Source organism: Euprymna scolopes, chromosome 11, assembly GCF_053919585.1.
Source record: "Euprymna scolopes isolate OS-2025 chromosome 11, ASM5391958v1, whole genome shotgun sequence".
In the NCBI taxonomy this organism is placed as follows: Eukaryota; Metazoa; Mollusca; class Cephalopoda; order Sepiida; family Sepiolidae; genus Euprymna; species Euprymna scolopes.
The window spans coordinates 64,918,015-64,939,942 of NC_136492.1; the positions used below are offsets into that span (position 1 = coordinate 64,918,015).

The following is a 21,928-nucleotide window of genomic DNA, read 5'->3' on the forward strand; positions in this document are numbered from 1 at the left end:
GTTTGTGGTTGCTATCTTTGTAAATACAAATGGTTTTAAAATCATTAAAATTGATTGTCTTCTCACTTAAGTGTCGTGAATGTGAATTTACATTGAAAAACATGAAAGACTGTTTTATATAAAAGAAAAGGAATTTGAAGTTGTTTAACTGATATGCTGGTATCATGGACTTTTTTCTATGAATAAAGTGTAGAATCTGTTTTAATATTACACTCAATTTTTTCTCTCTTGAGTTGAAGTAGAAATCTTGCTAGACTTAGACAATTTATGTCCCAATCCAGAGTGCCTTGTTATGGGAATTATGTTCTAAAGGTTAACCAAAAAGAATAGCAATACTAAGTACTTTATCTGGCTCTAAATACCCTCAAAATTAACAATTATGTGATTTAGTTTTAAACAAATGAAATGACTTTAAAAAAAGGAGAAGAAAGAAACCTTTTCGTTTATATTATTTATGAATACTTAAAAAAAATCTGTACAAACATCCATTTCATTTTATTAATTAAAATGATAAAATAACTCTATCTAGGGAGTTTGCCCCTAATCATAACAAATGCAGCGATATGATTGTCTATTTAACATACATGATTATCCATGGAAAAATAAAGGTGTTCAGCATGAACATTTACTGAAGGATATAGATGGTCGTGTAAAGTATGGAATCGATGAATTAGATTGGAATTTCTTTTTCATTATGTGATTAATAGGGCTATAACAACAGCATATTCTTTTCATTGTTTTTACTCTCGAATATATATCCGACACAGACACAATTAATCAACCGAGGATCACATCACTCTTCATTAAAACATATACGATATCAATGGATATATATACCTGAGAATCAAAACAAGGAAAAGAATATGCTGTTATCATAGGCTTAGTGATTAACACATGATAATTTTGTCCTTTGCTGAGCAGGTAGAATTAGATATTGATTTGGCAGATGAAATGCTTTTTAGATCTGATATTGAGAATCTGATTTAGTTTTTCCTATATTAGAAAATAATAAAATATTTTTGCAATGGAGTTTGAATTATATTTTCCTAATCTACAGACAAAATATTCAGAATATTCATGTATGTCATTGTCAATGCTTGTTTATTATTAGACTGGGTTACTATTCAGGAGAGCTGGAGAAATAGGATATTATAGGTAATCGGTCTGATTTTCATGTTTGTAGGAATTGGTTAAAAATTAAAATCTGATATACTACTGAAACTTTGTTATATTGCTTATCACTGTTCGCACTTTACAGCTGTACATGTGCGTTTCTGACGGTGGGAGGAAGGTTGGATTAAGTAAATAAACAATGAATAATAAGAAATGTGAAAGGAATGGAATGATGTAAATAAAAGAAAGACAATCAAGAGTTTCATAAATATTTGGACAATCCAAATATGAATATCCAAATATGAAATTCCTTTGAAATTTTAAAATAAAAGAGAGGAGGGTGGTCTTTTATTATTCCAAAGTTTCAGAAATATTTAGAAATTCCAAGGAGTTATTTTTGCAAATATATCAAATATTTGCAAAAACAACCAACCTTGGAATTTCTAAATATTTTGAGTCAATATTTGTTATATATATATCAAATATATAACAAATATTGACCCAACGGGTCACTTATTGGGAATTAGTGGCAACACTTTTGATGTCTGGATGGAACCTACCATCTTGGTTATCCATCTCTTTCGATTGTTTGTCCTCAAAGAGAAGCAGCTCAGGTTATGTGGAACCCAACCAAGATGTCAGATGGAGTCAGTGACAGAGAACACATTATCATTTTATTCATCTTTACATGTTGACATGTGTTGGACGGCTTTTAGTAAATGACTTCCAAAGGAATTTATTCAACTTATCTCAATTGCCCCATTATCAGTTCCTCACATGTTTTCCTTGGCCTTCTCATATGAACTGAGTCTGCTACATCAACTGTTGTACATCTACTAACCCAAGAACTCTCATCCATTCTTTTAATGTAGCAATACCATGTAAGTCGCCTGTTCTATACAAAAGTAGGAATAATAAACAACATAATTGTGTTGAACTGTTTATCTTGGAACATTTTCTCATAGCATGTAAAGAGTGGATTCCATTTACTTGCAATAAAGATAACATCTCATTTAAAAGCCGACTTTGATAAAGCAATAACAGTTTCTGTTTGCTTTCCTTTCTTTTTCTGTTTTTGCAATTTACAATATGTGAGTTAAGTTCTTAAGTTTCAAATTCTTCCATTAATGTCATTGGAATAAAATGCGTTTCTGAAAAAGAGGTTTTATCTGCCATTTAAGCCATCTCTTTGAGTTCAATAGCAAAACCAGCTTGCTTCATCAAGATGAATTTTCTTCTGAGAAAAACCCTAAAAGGTTCATCTGTAGTAAGTGATAATTACTGCTGGTTGTGAGATTTGAACCCGGTCACAAAACCCACTTTGGTCTCGTAGGCTAGCAGCTTTCCTCTAAGCCACCAGCAATTAACACAAGAATTAAAATGGAATTAAGTACCTGTAAATGCCATGTTGATCATTATTCACAGTCACAATATTATTCAATGACCGGAAGTCGAATCTTACACACACACACACACACACACACACAGTAATATGATAAATGTTCCAAGTAAATGCAAAAGTTTTTTTAAATTTATGATGCATGTATTATCATCAAAACTGATTACACTTATTTAAATCGATAATACAGCATATTTTGAAATACTCTATATATAAAGTACCAAGAAACGATCTAAAAACTGCCAAATTTGCATAGATATTATTTGAATGCCTAATAAGCATAGCTATTTTTTTTTTTTAAACGGTTCATAATAAATTAATGTTCAGTGTCATGCATTTGTAATTTTATTGCCTAACTAGATGTACCCAGCATTGCCGCGTATTAAACATTACATTTAATTCCTTTTAAAAAATTACATTAAAAAACAAAGAAACTGAAACCTGTGCATGGGAGTGTTGTATATTTTTCTAAAGAGTTCACTTCTTGTAAGTAAAAAAAAAAAAAAAAAAAAATACTGTAGCTGAGATTGGAACCAAACCCTAAAGACAGTGAGTTAAGTACGGTAACCATTATCCCAATTGGACACGATCTCCAAAAGGTGTTTTCAAATCTTGTTCTTAACAACGTAAACGATTAGCACATGCGCAGTCGTGAAATAGCAAACAGATAAAACTCTGATAGCTTCCACGTACAAATTTTTCGATTTTGACCCCTAACCAGCCCTTTTTTTCCGGATGAAAATGGATGAAATACCCTATATACCAAATTTCAAGTCTGTAGATCAAAAATTCGTTGAGTATATAGGTTGAGAAGTATCCTCACACACACACACATTCTCACTTTTATAGATATATAGATTATAATCTCCATTATATTAAATACTTTTGTTGATATTAACAGTAATCAAATGAACTGATTTTATCAAACAATGGATAACTTACCAAAACCATTATTCTAACACTACTTGCTAGATTTTTGCTGACAGGCAAAAGCAAGAATAGAATATGGGAGGGAGTGGCTGGCTTTCTTTCTAACTTTTTCTCCTTTCCATTCCTCTCTCGTTAATTATTCTGTAGTTTTCTCAGGCGAATTCTTTCTTTAGATTTAATTAGAGACTTAAAAGACAAATAAATTTGTATGAAGATTACAAAGATGTTAATGTTTATTCCTTTTTATGGATGAATGCAAAAATTTTAGTCTTGTTTGCAAGAAACTTATGAATGAAATGTTTATTTAAATTTTTAATAGCCTACTCTGCAAATTGATAGCTAAGCTATTAGCATGGAGATCTGACGTTGCTCAGGATTGAATGATGATCAACAAATATTGTACACTCATATTTTTGTCATCGAAATCAGTAAAACTCGCCCATTTTTTAATCAAATCGATCGATCGATTGATTGCCTGCCTGCTCTAGTCGGGGACCCATCTTGGTGCACCGGAAGGAAACTTCATATACCTCCCCAGTGATTTCATCCACAATACATTGTAGTCTACATTGTACTGTAGAGAACCTACTGTTGGTTTTATAAAATTTATATATATAATGGCTTGAATTAAAGTTTAAAATGTTAAAGTCAAGTATCATGGTTCAGTTGTGCACTAAACAGAAACATTCATTTCAAACGTGCCCCTGTCATATCAAGGAACCAACTGTTGATTTTACTTATCGGGCCTTTTGGCTTGTATGGGAATGAAACTTCCTAAATGCACTTGTAATGTTAGGTTGGGTAAGGTGTTAACTTTGGTGAAACTTGCCCGTTCCTACTTTCATCAGATTATTTTGTTTCTCGATACTTATCAAAGACATTCCGATACAAAACCTATCTAAGAACACTGGCTAATGCATAAAGTATCTTTGTGTGAAATTTCATAAAATTTGGCCCAACCGTTTATGAGTCCACAGGGAACGAATTCACACACACACACACACACACACACACACACACACACACACACACACACACACAGAGTTCCTTTTAGACAATGTGTGTGTGTGTACATATATACACGTGTGTGTATCTTAAGAATGAATCCGTTGAATGGTTTTATTATCCTTTTTTTGGCATTAAAAAAAAGCAATATCCAAAAATTCTATGTCTGTTATAAGTCATCATCTTATTCCGTTTAAGATCCATATGTTGGCTGGAAATGAGTATAATTGTGGAATATCTTGATTTTGGCAAAAAATGCAAAATCTCCCATTTTCATTTTTTCCTTTGTTACAAGGAATATTCTTTATTTCCTACATAAATTACAACTGTACCCTGCTTAAAGTGTTAACAATTTTTTCTTCTACTTTTGTAATTCAATTGTACAATAAGTTAAGTTACACCTGCTTTTATGGTGGGGGTAAGAGATCAATGAAAAAAATCTTATCACATTATGTTAAATATCGGCACTTGCAATAAGAAATTGACCTATACTATTGCATTCTACTTTTCCTGCAATCATTTCATCTGAATTCCACGTGTGAACAGCATATCTTGGATTGCTTTTTGTAATGAATGGATAACTGACCATGATCAACATGGAATATTTTTAATATTATTTTATTAATTTAAAATAACAATGTCCGGTTGGGTTGGTTGAGTTATATGTTCTTCAAATTTGACATTGTCAATTTCCCTTTTTAAGATAGCCATAAGAGGAAAGTATTCCATAATAGTTACCCATCCCAGCATCTGACTTTAGTTTACTTTTGACAGTCACTTAACTCCCACTTCCTTTATTTTGTTCTTTAGTTCTCACGTTCCATGAGCGATTTTTCTGATGAATGGGGGGAGAATTGCTGGTCAGTCTATCCATATAACACTTATTATTGGTTAGTTTTTGAACTTACGGTTTTTTTTTGTTTTTGTTTTTTTTAAAGCTCCTTACATTAAGTGGCTTCATGTTTTGTCTCGGACGATTTCCATAAAAAATAATTTTTTAAATCAATATCTGTACCTTCATATGGTCTTGTTTGATCAATTATATCCCCCCCCACATACACACCACCACCACCACCACCACCACCAATTAAGAAATATTATCCCATGTTACTGACACCAGTATTTTGCTTAATATGTAACTGTTATGGCATACATTTTTGATGCTTAATCTTATATCAAAAAGCAAAGAGGCAAGTTCTGAGTATTCATATCAGATTGTCCCTGGAATAGCAAGATATAAAGCATCTGTATTTTTTTTTTTTTTAATTATTATTATTATTATTATTATTATACTCTTTTTCACATCAAACAAGGCATATTGCCACTTAGATGTAAAAGGTTACTATTTAGAATCATGTTTAACAGAGAACTTTGAGGAGTTGAGCAGCAACATTATAGTTAAACATCTGTAGCTTGCTACAGTTAGGGGAGCAGGAAACAAATAGAGAATTCCAAAGTCTAGCAGTTTGAGAGAAGAAACTATTAGAGTAGAAGGCTTTCTGGCATCTAGGGATCTTAACAGTTGTATTTTTGCTGCTTGTTGAGCTAATTGGCAGTATTTGTTATGAGTTCATTAGAGGACATTTCATTAAAGTACTTGTAAAACAGGCACAGAGACGCAAAATTGCAAGGATGGGATAGAGGTTGGAGCTTGGCCGATAGTGCAAAACCTATTTTTGGATCCTTTAGAGAAAGACTAGTGGTAGATGCATTAGCATAGCTGTGGCAACAGTACTCCATGCATGGACGAATTGTGGCTTTGTAAAGATATAGGATACTCTCTGGTGTGAGTTATTTTTTTTATCATGTTAGAGGGAAGTCACCTTCTTTGCAGCAGCCTTGGCAATGTCTTCAATGTTGTTGCTGGTAAATGTTAAGCCGAGGATTTTGAAGGATAAGTTCTAAGGTAGAGTAGGTGGTTTCATGACAATCAGTGATTGAAAAGGCTTTTGTAGTTAATGGAAAGAAGCTTAGTCTTAGTAGCATTAAATGTTACCGTTCACTTATGACCTCATTCCACTACTGGCTGACTGTCGATGTCTAAGGTTTTTGCCATTGCCTTGGATAGTTGTAAATTCGTTTTTCCTTCATGTTTATTATGTCATCAGCAAATGTACCCATCTCGGACACAATTTTATCAGGGAGGTCATTTATGAATGAATTATATAAAATATGACTTGTTAGATTGAGTAGATGGGGATGTTTGATCTTGTGAAATATGATTTCCTCTGCTAGCACTCCTTTATCCAGCTTGGCTGACTTTTCAACTACCCTAGGTTCACTGTCATAGGGGGACTTTTAGCCAACTAGTCTTCACGATTCGAGGTCCGGATGGATATTTCTTTTGATAATATAATTTTCCAGATATTCATACAGGGTGTTGCAACAAAATCAGACCCTTGATAAAATTTAAATGAAATAAGCAATAAAAAGAATTATACGCAGATACCTGACAGTTTATTTAGCAACAGCTAGTGATATACTACATTAGTTTTCAATGTAATCACCACTTGCAGAGACTACCATCATGAGTCGGATGTTTTGGTGACCATGTCTTTGTCTAAAGTGGCAAAAGCCTCCATGTTAGCAACCTTCAGAGAATTGGCCATGTTGTTGGTGTACTTGTTGATCTTGATTTTGATCATACCGCTAAAGAAATAGTCAAGAAGGTTTAAGTTGATGGGGAGAGTGGTCACAAGTTGGGCAACTAGTGATGAGGAACACTGTGGAGAAGTTACATCTAGGTCTTAGCTGTGTGCAGAACTGAAGTTCTGCTGAAAGATGTAGTGGAGCCTGGCAGCGATCTTGTCCATCAAGAAATTCAACATGCTCTTCAGCACCTACTAATATTTTGTTTACTTTTTGTTAAGTGTCAGATTTTGCTACAATATCTTGTATTTCTATACGCTAAAATATAATGTTAACAAGATTTTTTGCTTCAACTTTTATTTTTATTTTTTTCTCTAATGTATAAAATTAGAGAAAATTATGACCGTCAGCAAAGTCAGATACCCCTGCTAGTTAAATATATATAATTTCGGCTATTCTCTTTTATTCTTTAATTTTCTCCTTCAAATAAAACAAAAAACAAAACAAAGGTCATTTCCTACTCTGAATAGAAATGTTGGCTTTTGGAAGAAGTAGAGCCATTTAGTAAGCAAAGCAATTTTCTACTCATTAAAAAAAAAAAAAGGAAAGAAAATAGTTCATTCTGTAATAATAAGCTTTTTTTATTGTGCAATTTTTCTCTATCAAATGTTTTTTATTTTATTTTATTCTTCCTAATTTGTCTTGCAATTTCTCTGTGCTGCCTAATTTTATCATCAGTTTTTTTTTTTTTGTGTGTGTGTGTGTGTTAGAAGAGTATTGAGTGTACTTGAGCAATGGCACTCTCTAATTTTATCTTTGCTAAAATACGCATATCTTAAACAACTTGATAAGAACTATTATGAATAGGGATGTCGACATATAACTATTAATGTCTTACAGAAGATTATGCCTGAAGACGAATGTGTGTGTGTAGCATATGAATGACAGAAAGTAATGGAAGAAATGAGGATACTCTTAGTTAACTTGATATAGACATTTATTCACAAGGAGGCAACACGTAGAATAATACAAATTACATCAGTCTTAGTCTGATATTATTTGCGTTTGTCTTATTACTATCACTAACGGAAGTTATATATCTTCATTTACGTGGGTTCAAAGTCATCTTCTTAATGGCACCTGCCAGTATCTGTCTTGTCCTGTTCTTGCATCTCTATGTGAGAACTTGCATAAGAGTTAAAAGGGGATAGGTAACTCCACCTGTAACAGAAAAGGATTTTTCTCGGCTTAATTGTATTGTATCGTCTGAACAAGAATCAATAAAAAATTTAAGGAAAGACAACAAAACCAATAAAATTTTATTTTGACATGTACATTATTAAAGAAATTTTTTTTAGATAGCTCAGTATTTAACCCTCAACACTCCTGATATTTCAGATCATGGAGAACTTAAGATGGAGTTTTTCTTAACCAAAGAAGGCACATTTGACTCCAAAGTATGATCTTGGATGTATCACCAAATCCTGGGAATATATATCACAAAGAACAATTGGAAATAAGCCATAAACCAGCAACTATTAAACCTGAAAGTGATATGGGAGAAAGAAGCAACCTTAATAGAAGATGCTAAGCTAAACAGAACTGAGAAAGAAAAGATAACGAAATACCCAGGTTTTATGTACGGCATGAAAAGAAACTGGAATCTTAGGAAGATTTCTATCATTCCAGTAATTATAGGAGCAAGTGGACTCATGAAAAAGGATTTCAGAAACTATCTGACGAATATACTCTCCCACAAGAAATAATTGTGATGCTTGATGAAGTTGTCAGTCAGTAAAAAATCCGAATATGGTGGACAAGACAGAATTTCAATATTGAAGTTTCCGCATTGTGATAAGTGATGCATGTGGCTAATGAACAGCGTTATGCAACAAAATTTAACTTTTTTGTTTTCACCAGAATAAAATATTTGCTGCCGGAACAGTAGCAGAAACTCTCAGTGAAGCAAGTGACCGACAGAAGATATTATTTGGAAGAAACCGCTTACCTTGCAGACATGTATATAATCAAGTTTATCAGATGTTTTTACTTGTAGGGTATTTCATTCCAATCTCCATATAATGTCATGTTATCAGGAGAGTATACGCACCATTTTGGAGTCTACCTCTTCCTGTAGATTTGTATATAATAAAGTTTGTTTTTCCTTGTGGGGTAATCTATTCTAGTTTATAGATAATGTTTGCTGGTCAGGAGAGAAAACTCACTATTTCGGGGTATAACTTTCATAGGCCTCAGCAGTGTGTATTCCAGTTGAATTTTTATACTATGCATTAAAAAAAATAGTCTTTACTTTGAAATTATTGTTTTTGTAAATGGTTTTATTTTTAATAAAATACTTCATAATGAAAATACATTTTTTCGTTTTTATGTTGCAATGATTTTGGTATCCCTCTGGGAGTATAATTACAAAAAATTGTTTCTATTTATATAGAAAAGTGATAAGAACTGACCAATCAGATGGAACCACACTCTGCTACCAACCAATCAGAAATCAGAATCACTCCATAAAATATATTGAACTTCTTAGAATTCCTGCACATAACTTTTTCGTCTTCACACAGCAAAGAACACTTTGTTTTCATTTGCCAGCTTTTTAATTTCAAAGCTTCTCTGGATTGATACTGCCATTTCGTTTGGAGTAACATTTCTCTTTCTATCTAAAACTAAAGTGGCTTACATCTCAAAACTTTATTTGGAAAATATTTTTTTATATTTTAAATTTTAATGTAAAGACTATATTTTATGTAAACTTTTAAAATATATTTTTGATTATATAAAACCACTTGGAAAAAAACATTTCATAGTAAAGACTAAAAAAGTATATTTTTATTATAATACATTTTATTAAAGATAAAAGCATTCCGAAAAAGAAGCATTTTAAAGTAAAGATTAGTTTGTTTTTATGTCGAGTTTTACAAGTAAACTGGAATTATGTAAGCATTAATCAGAAGGGACTTCTCGATATGATATCAGCAAGACTTAGTAAGACTTATCTTGAACAGAAAGCAGAAGTTAAAAAGAAACGGTTTTAGTAAAAATAACCCAATATGTTCCAGATTAAAAAATCGTTCCTCAAAATCACTAGATTCGGCATTAAATAACCTGAAAAAGGTTGATATGCCGTAAAACAAAAACAACCAACCAACCAATATGTTCCAGGAATTTTTTTGCTGCAAGAAAACCTATTGCTGATGATTGCCAAAATGTACTTAATTTACTAAAAATGTCCATATTATTCTCCCTCTTCAGTTGTACACTAAACTGAAATATCCAGTTTTCACCTCCTCACATTCATCACTTAATCAGCACACACACACACACACACACACACACACACACCTTTATTTTCCTGCTGGTTGATTTTTAAACATGCATGCGAGTTAAATTATTGTTTGTGACTGCAAGTCCATTATTATTTTCATATTTATCCAGTGAAATGACATTTTTCCATTGAAATTGGTCTAGGCAGTGCTCGGATAATTTTTCAAGCCTTTTTTTATTTGTCACAAATGTATGAAACTAATTGCTTTTTGTTCATTTTCTAGCAAAAAGAAGACGGATTCTTTACCAGAACAGATATTTGAAATAGATGTTGATACTGACGATAAAGACGAGGTAAGTTTCTGACAAAGGAGGAAGAATTGCTTTTTTCAGGGTTGGAATCTACCAATTTAACATTTTATGTTGGTTAGTTTTTTACTTTAAAGTAGTATTTAAAAAAAAAAAAAAGCTTCTTACAATCAAGTGGCTTCATGTCTTGTCTGAAGCAATTTCTACTAAAAAAAAGTATTTTTCTGTCTTTGATTTTCATTTTCAAAATAAAAGCTTGAATTATTAAAAAAAAAAATCCGTTTGGTTGTCTCTTTTTAATTGAGATGGAAAGTTGCTAGGAAAAAGTTTTTACCAGACTGCAGCTGTTGATCATTGACATGAGAATTTCCCCCTTGAATAGGTTGATCAGAATCTTCTATTGGCAGTTGGAGTTTAAAAAAAATTGATCCAACCATCTGCAAATGTGGAAGGGAAAGCAAATAATGCAGCGTATGTCATTAAAGGGCCGTTTTAAGTCTTGCACAGAAATTAAAAGGGTTATGAATAGTACCTCATGTGTTAATGTGTCAAGACAGACATTTTCTAGACGACTGCAAGAAATAGGACTGTTTAATCGAACCCCAGGGAAGAAACCACTTGTTAGTTTGAAGAATAAGAAGTGATTAGAATTTACAAACAGGTATGTAATTTGGACATATGAAAATTGGGCCGAAGTATTTTTCAGTGATGAAAGCAAGTTTAATTTATTTGGAAATTATGGAAAAAAAAAAACAATGTAAAGAGGCGTATTGGTGAAAGATAAAGTGCAAAGTGTACTAAGAAAACTGTCAAGTTTGGAAGCAGAAGCGTCATGGTATTTTGAATGTTTTCTAGCCAAGGTCCAATGCCTCTTGTCCGGTTACAAACTTGTGTAAACACGCAGCTCTATAAAAACATTGTTCCAGATCATGTTGTGCCAATCATACAGAATTCAGTTTCGATAGGGCTACCTTTTATGAAAGATAATGGCCCATGTCACAAGGCAAAGGTGGTAATGAGTTACCTTAGCGAGTAAGATTTTGAAATTATGGATTGGCCACTGCAAAGTCCTGACTTAAATCCAATTTTTGCTGAGTACAATGCAGATTATTTAATTGTAAAAAATGACCTTATTTATTGAATAGTCATTTTATCTGAAGAGAAGCCATGTATTATCTTTTTTGTGTACAAACATGGAAAGAAAAAAATGTTTTGTGTCTTTTAGTTCTTCAGTGACAAACTGATAGCAAATTGTGTTTGGAATCGATGCACATGCGTCCTTGTGTTCCTTTTATCAGTCTTCATTTTCTTTCCTTTCATCAATATGACTTTTCTCACCATGGTAACATTGCATCTTGTTTGTTGATCAAATTACTAAGATCTTTATCCTCAAGGTGAAACCGGCTTATGCTCACAATTGCATCAATCTTCATTATGTCCATTCAACGTTGCTTTCTTTTGCAAAATGTCAGACAGACTTTGCTTCTGTATTTGGTTGCATCATAATAAACATCGCAAGACTTTTTAGTTTTCCAATGGAGAGTTTGGAGAGGCATACATAAAAGTATATTTCCTTTTTCTTTCTCTTTCATGATAAGATCGAACAAAAGAATTGGTTCATATTCTTTTGGTAACCATTATTTGTCGTTTGCTTTGTCTTCAAGAAATTTTCAAGTACTAATTCAATTCAGGTCTAGTCTTTTATTTTCAAATTTCTGGGGCAGTATTGCAGCTTAGACAATCACCAAGGTGAAAGGGCTTTGCAGCATTACAGCTTGGGTGGCTGGCCAGGTGAAATGCTTTTGGAGCATTCCAGCTTAGGTGGTCGGCTGGGTGAAATTGATAAATGGAATTACAAATATATGATTTCTTATGAGGACAGTTTATAACAAGTATTTGTTTACATTGGATTTGAAGTTAACAACGTTGTTGAGAATATATTATATATGCCTTGGCTCAATGCACAAGCAGTATACTTGCACTAAGTACAATTTTAAGTTGCTGCTTTTCAGAATTAGCCCTTCAAAACTAATATTTAGGAACATGAAAACTGAACAAACATCTTTTTTGCTTGGTATGATTGACTTTTAGCAACCACCATCTAGCATCTACAAGTTTTAGGGTACGTGTGCCTGAACAAAGAAAGACCAGTTTCAATAGTACAATTGGGATTAACTTCTATTTTGCCAAGGTAGGTTGTGACTCACTGCTTGGTTGGGTTGATTCTTTCAGACTTGTCATTTAACTCATGCAAAAGTAAAAGTGAAGTGTTGCAAGTCATGTAACCAAATTATAATTCAAATTCATTCTTTAAAAATTCTTAAACATTTTTAGCATGGCTGAAATTTTGCTTTACAGCTCTGACTCTTTGGCTCCAATTCATCTATGTAGTGTTGAACTTTTCTATAAGTTTCATCCCTACCACATCCACAAAGTGCCTCCATGTGATAAAATCAACAATAACCGCATCAGTGCTGTAAGCTTAAACAAATACAAGATGTTCTATGTTAAAAACTTTGCTAGCTTGGACATGCTCTATTAAGAACTGATTAACAAGCCAGTTTCATAAACCCCACTTTTCTTGCTGGAGCAAAATGCAAAGGGGGTCAGCCAAGAAATTAGTTGTTGTGAAATCAGGTATGAAGCTTCTAGCCACCGTCTCTTGCTAGGATCTTATTTCGCTTGATATGGCAAGAGAATTGATGCTATCAAGCTTGGAGCAATAGTAAATGTGATCAGTTTAACATGTGACTTGGTCTAACCTACATTGAATGAAAGCCATCACGTGTGTGTATTAAAGCTCTGCTCAAGTGAAAGATGACAAACACTTGTATATAAGATATGAGCATATATATTCAAATTATGACAAATAAGTATAGTGAATGAGTTGAAGTTTGGGGTGTGCAAACAGGAATTGAAAAGAGATGAACCTTGATTGATCTCTAGTTAGTTGCTTTCTGCTAAATCAAGAATCAAACTATTTAAAATAACATTTTTAGATATTCATACATCCATGATGTGCAACTCATTTTCCATCATGTAATCTATGCGATCCAATATGGCCATGTCTTTTCCAGTATATTGCTTAGAAAACTTCCTGTAGCCAGACCCTCTTGTTTAACAAGTGGATGCATTTCTTTTTGGTTATGCAGGTGACATTCTTGTTTTGCTTTAGTCACCAGATTGTACTTCTTCCACTTATACAGATGGCATTTCTGTCTCGCTGTAGTTACCGGTATGTAATATTCTCTTTATTTCACTGTGTGATCAGGACGGTCATTTTGAATAACTAACATAAGTTGATCGCATGCATGGTTTACACTTGACAAAATGTCTTATTTTTCAGTTTTTTAATAAAGAAAATGATTATATTGACCTTTTGGAGTATAGTTTATATTTTGGTTAAAAAAGGAAGGGTTCATAATGTGTTTGTGTTCAATTAAATTTAAGATAACGCTGTGGTATATTCTCCTGTGCGATCGAGTGTATATATCTTGTGAGGATATCTTTGGTTAATGTTATCAAAATTCTGGATTTTATATTTTTATTTCCTTAAAGCAACTTTTTTCTGTGTTCCATTCATTTATGTGTGACTATATGCACAATTAAACATGTGTAAGATTCTTAAGGAAAAAGTAAACATAAAAGTTTGTCCATATTTACAAATATAAATAAAAATCATTATTATGCTAACTGGAATATGTATTTTATATATGTGATTTTGATTAACGTTTTCTTTTTTCTATATACTTTAATGAGACAAAATACATGCTAAAATTTCTATGATTTAAGTTATTCCTTTTTAATTGTTCCAAGTAACCTATATTTCTCTTGGCTATCTATAAAGTCCTTTTGCCTCTCTCTCCTAATTTGGTTCAACCACTCTCTATAATTAGTAATGTCTTTGTGAGCATTTAGAGAAAGCATTTTTTTTCTCTTTCGGTGTGATTAGTTAATTTAAATATGTTTGTGCACCTCAGAAACACGTATAGAATAATAATCTTTTAGTTAGATAAGAATATCTTTAAAAGCATGTCACAGTTTGTAAATTTTTACATGAAATCAAAGAATAATAATGGTAGTCATTGTGCCCCAATGGGTCATGAGTAGGTTTAGTGCGTGTGTATATATATATATACATACAGTACTGTTTCGCTGTTTCACAGCTCATCAGTGCGGCTAGACAGGCAACTACCTCAAGCCAGGATTGAAACCCGACCGTTTGTACGGCAGTCAAGGCTCCTAACCATTACGCTATTGGCGGCTGCTTGAACGAGTAGTGAGTTTAACGATGTTTTGACATCGTCCGAAATACCTCCGCTCGATTTGTTTACACAAAGAGCGTCGCTTATATGCTATGTGGTTTGTGCAGTATCAGTCCCGTTTATATATATATATATATATATATATATATATAAACGGGACTGATACTGCACAAACCACACCGGGTGTCTCTAACTTCGTCAAACTGTACCCGATATGACAGGTGCTCTCTCAATCGTGCAATGTCCCGTCACAAGTTGGCCTCGTGATCATCTTCACGTGTTGTGTTTCCATGGTAGGGCATTTCGTCTTTCGACCCAATTGTCTCTCATCCTGTGTAGTCTCTGGATACGTCAATCACTTAGCTGGTCCTTGCGGCTTGCTACAAGATAAAGAGTCCTCACCACAAACAAACATAACTCCAGTTTATAACAATAACAAACTATTTATTAATTTCATTACTTCATACTGGTGCTACCAGATCAGGCTGTCTACTGACTTCCTGAGATGAAACGCACCTACATAGATGTCTTTGTTTTTTTATTCCCTTTTGCAAAACTTAGTCATGTTCTGCGAAAACAAAAACAAAAACAACATTCTCCTCCCCCTCCCCTCCCTCGTTTTCTTTTTCCTTCACCTCCTCACCCTTTTTTTTTTTTTTTTTTTTTTTTTTTTTGCCTAGTTGGTAGGGCGATAGAACATACCAACTGCCCCCCTGCAGAGGGTAAAAATCCTTCAATGGGACCACCAGTTGACCGTTGGTGGCAACCCGTAATGCATTAAGAACGGGATCCTGGTGGTTGAGTGGAACATGCCTAGGAAATAATAACATGATACTACAACACACCACTTTGGCCCTTACTAGGCTAGACGGGAGGTTGGATAGGCCCGATCCAATCAATCGGTTGGTCATGACAAGCACTAATTCAGACAATCCAAACAAAAACACACTAACACTCAACATAAACAATAAACTGAATTAATAAGCGATGGCTGAAGGGTCAATCAAGCTGGGAAAAAGGTAACCATCAGGAATAATAAAAATACAGGGAAATCCCATACTTGGGTGGGCATAACCATATATTGTGAATGCTTGGAAACCTCCCCATGTTTGAGTATACCAGCTATGTAGCCCTGGAGAACCGAGGCGAATGGGATTTACCCCCTCATAGTTCTTCCCCATAAGGGGCTCCGAGGAGGGTGGGGAGCATGGCTGATGAATTTTTCAAAAATTATTATGAATACCAAAAAATCCAAGAGACCACACACAGAAATTGACTCTGACAGCGACAATGAAGATACAAACTTTCCAAGATTCATCGTGCTAGAAGCAACGTCTAATATACCGTTAACTAAAATGTCACCCTTCATTATCCAAAAGGTAATATCAAGCAAAATAACACCTAAAAATGTCAAAAAATTAAGGAATGGTACCATATTGGTAGAAGTACTAAATAAAAAACAGGCCAAAACTCTACTTCAACTACAAAAATTGCATGAAACAAACATCAAAGCTTATCCACACCAAACACTAAACTACTCCAAAGGAGTCATAAAAAACCAGGAAATCTCCGTCTGCACAACAGAAGAAATCAAAACAGAACTAAAAAACCAAGGGGTCACAGATGTAAAAAGAATCACATTTAAAAAAAAAGGAGAGGTAATATATACAAACACTTATATATTAACATTCAATTATCCTCAAATACCAGAGACCATCAATATAGGTTATGAAAGAACGAAAATAGAACAATACATCCCAAAACCTTTACAATGCTACAACTGCCAAAAGTTTGGACATAATAAAGACCAATGTCTAAGATTCTTCACATGTGGAAACTGCAGTGAAAAAAACCCAGACCACGATGAAGAAGACTGTCCAAATAAAACCAAATGCACAAACTGTCAAGAAGAGCACCACTCTCACTCAAAACAGTGCAAAATATATAATCAAGAGAAGGAAATAATAACAATCAAATATCAAAAAAATATAACCTTCCAAGAAGCCCGCAAAGAAGTCACAAATCGCACCAAAAACTCATATGCCACAATAACCCAACAAGCAAACAAAATGTACAACTACAATGAACTAAACCTTGCTCCAGAAATTGCAAACCTAGCAAAAGAACTAAAGAACATACTTGAAGAATTAAAATCTTTTTTATCAGAACTGAAAATAAACTCCAACAGCCAAATAAAAGTCAGAAACGAACAACCCAGTATAAAAGAAAACGAAACAAAGGAAATCAGAAAAACTTCCATCAATATTGAGGAATCAATCCCTAAAGAAATGAAACCTCCTCAATTATCAAAACGTGAAAGATCCAAGTCACAAACAAGGACAAAAACAGATGTTAAAAATAAACACACAACAACAGAAAAAATGGAAATAGAACAGAACAACAAAAAAACTACCCCCCAAAAACAAAATGACAAACAAAAAACAGAATTAGTATTAATTGAAAATGAAAATAAATTTGAACTAGTTGAAACTGATAGCCAAAAAAGACAGTCAAGACAAAGTAAATCTAAAAGTCCCAGACCAAAACCCAAAAAAAGCCTCTCACCAGAAACAAGAAACAGACCATCCACTTCCAAAAGAAACACCCAAACTAACATCGAAACTATGGACGTAGACATAAACACCAACAGTCCAAAACCAAAAGAAAATATAAACCATGACTAACAAAATCCTACAGTGGAACATAAGAGGATTAAAAATTAATATCGAAGAAATGCAAATACTTATCAAATCCTTATGTCCTGCAATAATTTGCCTACAGGAAACACACTTAAAAGAAAATGACAAAATTAACATAAAACACTACTCAATATACAACCACATAAACAAATTATCATGCAAAGCCACCGGTGGATCATCAATACTGATAAACGAAAACATTCCACACAGCAAAGTGAACTTAAAAACAAATATGCAAGCTGTTGCAATAACTGCAACACTACACAAAACAATAACCCTATGCTCACTCTATATACCACCAAATGAAACAATAAACGAAACTGAATTAAACAATATAATCAAACAACTACCTAAACCTTTTCTACTGTTGGGAGACTTCAATAGTCATAATATATGGTGGGGCAGTAAAAAAAACAACAAAAGAGGCCAAACCATAGAAAAAATAATTAACCAAAACGATCTATGCCTACTCAACAACAAAGAGAATACATATATGCACCCACCAACGGGAACCCTATCAGCAATCGATATAACACTATGTGACCCAACTATATACATGGATTATAGCTGGAGAACACATAAGGATGCATGCGGAAGTGACCACTTCCCAATCATAATAGAAAACGAGAATCCCAAGCCAGAAGACAAAACACCCCGCTGGAATTTACAAAAGGCAAATTGGGAAAATTTCCAAAATACATGTCAATACAGATTAATACCTGAAGCGAATCCTGACTTAGAACACATCACATATTTCAGCAACACCCTACTCACAATAGCCGAGGAGAACATACCAAAAAGTTCCACTACTACAAAATATAACAAACCCTGGTACAATAAAGAATGCAAAGAAGCTATAAGAGCCAGACGTGCAAACCTAAGGAAATTTAAAAACAGTCCAACGAAAGAAAATTTGGACACCTATAAAAACAGCAAAGCCAAAGCACGGAAAACTATCAAAGAATCAAAACGGAACTCGTGGAAAGATTATGTAACAAAAATTAATCAAAACACAAAACCCAAAAAAGTATGGGAGATGGTCAGAAAAATAGCAGGAAAAAATACAAAGAACCCTATTAAACACCTTATATGCGACAACACAAAGATTACCGACAAACAAAATATCGCAAATAAATTAGCAGAACAATTCTCAATGAACTCATCATCAAAAAACCAAAATAAAAAATTCCAAGCTATAAAGAAAAATGAAGAAAAAATAAAAATAAACTTCAAATCAAAAAATGAAGAAAACTACAATCAATTATTCAACAGTGCAGAACTAGAGGAGGCAATAAACAAATCTCCCGATACAGCAGTCGGCCCCGACGAGATCCATTATCAATTCCTCAAAAAACTACCAAAACCATCACTGGACTACTTATTACAAATTTACAATGAGATATGGATAACTAACAACATTCCAAAAAACTGGAAGCAGGCAACAGTAATCCCAATACCCAAACCAAAAAAAGACCATACAAACCCAACAAACTACCGACCCATTGCACTAACTAGTTGTTTGTGCAAAACTTTTGAAAGAATGATTAACGAAAGATTAAATTGGTACTTGGAAAGCAAAAATCTAATTACAGAAAGCCAGTCGGGTTTCAGGATAAATAGAAGCCCCACCGATCACTTAATAAAACTGGAAACACGCATAAGAGAAGCATTTGCAAAAAAAGAACATCTAATAGCAATTTTTTTTGACATGCAAAAGGCGTATGACACCGCTTGGAAATACGGAATCCAAAAAGACCTGTATGAACTAGGACTTAGGGGTAGAATGCCAGAAATTATCAGAAATTTCTTAACAAATAGAAACTTCCAAGTACGGATGGACAACACTTATTCAGTCCAAAAAGATCAAGAAATGGGGGTCCCCCAAGGCAGTATCCTGTCTGTCACCCTCTTCAACATTAAAATAAACAATATCATAAAAAACATAGACCCAGGAATTGAAAATGCCCTATACGTGGACGACCTACTTATATACTACCAATCTAAATATATACAAACAGCCGAACGCAAACTACAACTCTGTCTGAATAAAATAAACAAATGGGCCATAGAAAATGGATTTACATTCTCAGAGGAAAAAACTAAATGCATCCACTTTTGCAAATTACGAAAATTCCACCACGACCCCAACCTGAAACTGGATAACAAGAACATCCCACTTACCGACCAACATAAATATTTAGGTATTATATTTGATAAAAAATTGAACTTTATACCGCATATAAAATATTTAAAAGCAAAATGCCAAAAGACAATGCAATTGATCAAAGTCCTAGCACACACCGATTGGGGTGCAGACAAAGTCACATTATTAAAATTATACCAAACTCTAATCAGATCTAAAATGGACTATGGATGCTTCATCTATGGAGCAGCAAGGAAGTCCTACATAAAAGAACTAAATACAATCCACCATCAAGGATTAAGATTAGCCTTGGGAGCATTTAGAACCTCTCCAGTAGAAAGCCTCTATATAGAGGCCCACGAGCCTCCACTGATTCTAAGACGACAGAAGTTAGCGCTACAATATTACCTAAAGCTGGTATCAAGTCCAACAAATCCTGCATATCAATGTACCCTTCACCCACAATACACACATCTCTTCAACAAGAAAGAAGATATCAAGCCCTACAGCCTCCGGATAAAAAACCTTCTCACAGAAGCCCAAATGGACATTACAAAAATACATAAATATAACAAATCAAAAACTCCACCCTGGATGATCAAACAACCACACATAATATTAAAATTAAATAAATATCCCAAAACGAAAACCCACCCATCAACCTTCCATGAAGAACTACTTATCATCCAGAATACATACAAAGAATATACACAAATTTACACTGACGGATCAAAAGATGGAGATAAAGTAGGATGCGCAGCCATCCACAAAAAAATAAAACTAAAGAAAAGGCTCCCAAACGAATCTTCTATTTTCAGCGCAGAAGCAACAGCCATAGATTTAGCACTGAATATAATAACCAATGATGACCATCAAAAATATATCATATTTACTGACTCACTTTCAATACTCATATCTCTAAAAGAAAAAAAAATGACAAACCCACTTATTACAAAATTGCTAAACAAAATAGATGCCATAACCATGAAAAAAAACATTATCTTTTGCTGGATACCAAGCCATATCGGCATATACATGAATGAACAAGCAGATAAGGCAGCAAAGGAAACTCTGCAACAAAACCACATAAGTGGAAAAATCCCCTATACAGACCTAAAGACTAAAATAAACACATTTTTGAAGAGAAAATGGCAAGAAAACTGGAGCTCATGCACCAAAAACAAACTATTCCAAATAACACCAAATATTGGAACGAGAGACACCAAAAAGTTAACAAGAAAGGAAGAGGTAGTAATGACCAGACTGCGAATAGGTCACACTCACATCACCCACTCACATCTACTAAAAGGGGAGGAGACACCAAACTGTATAACGTGTCAAGAACCCTACACAATACACCATATACTGACAAACTGCATTGACCTTGAACAAATCCGAACAAAGTATTACCAAGAAAAAAATCTGAAAACAATATTAAACAAGATTGATCCCCAAAAAATTATCAATTTTCTGAAAGAAACTAAAATATACTCAAAAATATAAGGAAAGACCCCCCCCCCCACAAAAAAAAAAAAAAACCTTAAGAAGAACAAACCAATATTTAACACAACATAACGAACCTTTCGGCATTAAATGACCCCAAAGTGGTTGATATGCCGTAAAACAAAACAAACAAACATTACTTCATAAGCGCTACTGTCTAAATTGAGTTGACTGACTATAGCAGTGAACGATGTATGACCAGACAAGTAAAGTCACAGATTTCCCATTAACACAGGCTAGTTAACATCATAACATCAGGCACTGAGGGTCTCCAAGTTGGGAGCGCTTAACCAGGCCAGCCATTCAGTTTGCTGGCTAGGACTCTACTCTTTTTAAAATTCCTTTTTTTTAAATCCAACCCCTTTTCCCTACCTCTCTTTCGGAAAGTGGTTAAAATCATTCTTTCTCTCTTCTTCTCCTTGTCTTGTCCACTCAACACCTCTCTCTCTCCTTTTCCTGGGAGGGGGATGGTTACTCAAACTGATATCTATTGGCAGTCCCCTGGGTCCCTTTTGCCCAGCACTGTGTGTGTGGTCTTTATCTAATGTCACTGCTAATACAACCATCTTTTTTGACATATCATAGATAATTCCAAATCTGTCTCCACTTTTGAGTCAATATACCACCTGCTTTGCCTTTAACAAGTCCATAATGATATATCAGCGGTCCGTCCTATTTTCCTAGCTAAGTT

General features: G+C 33.9%; 1 protein-coding gene across 23 annotated transcripts in view; it reads left to right on the plus strand.

Moving 5' to 3' along the window:
- Positions 1-21,928, plus strand: part of LOC145287890 (dedicator of cytokinesis protein 9-like) — a 718,435-nt gene that overhangs the window by 220,492 nt on the left and 476,015 nt on the right. For all 23 annotated transcript variants that reach the window (XM_080135819.1, XM_080135816.1, XM_080135818.1 and 20 more), the window contains exon 4: positions 10,603-10,672. In XM_080135819.1, the coding sequence (XP_079991945.1) occupies positions 10,603-10,672 (70 nt within the window). The remainder of the gene's footprint in view (positions 1-10,602; positions 10,673-21,928) is intronic.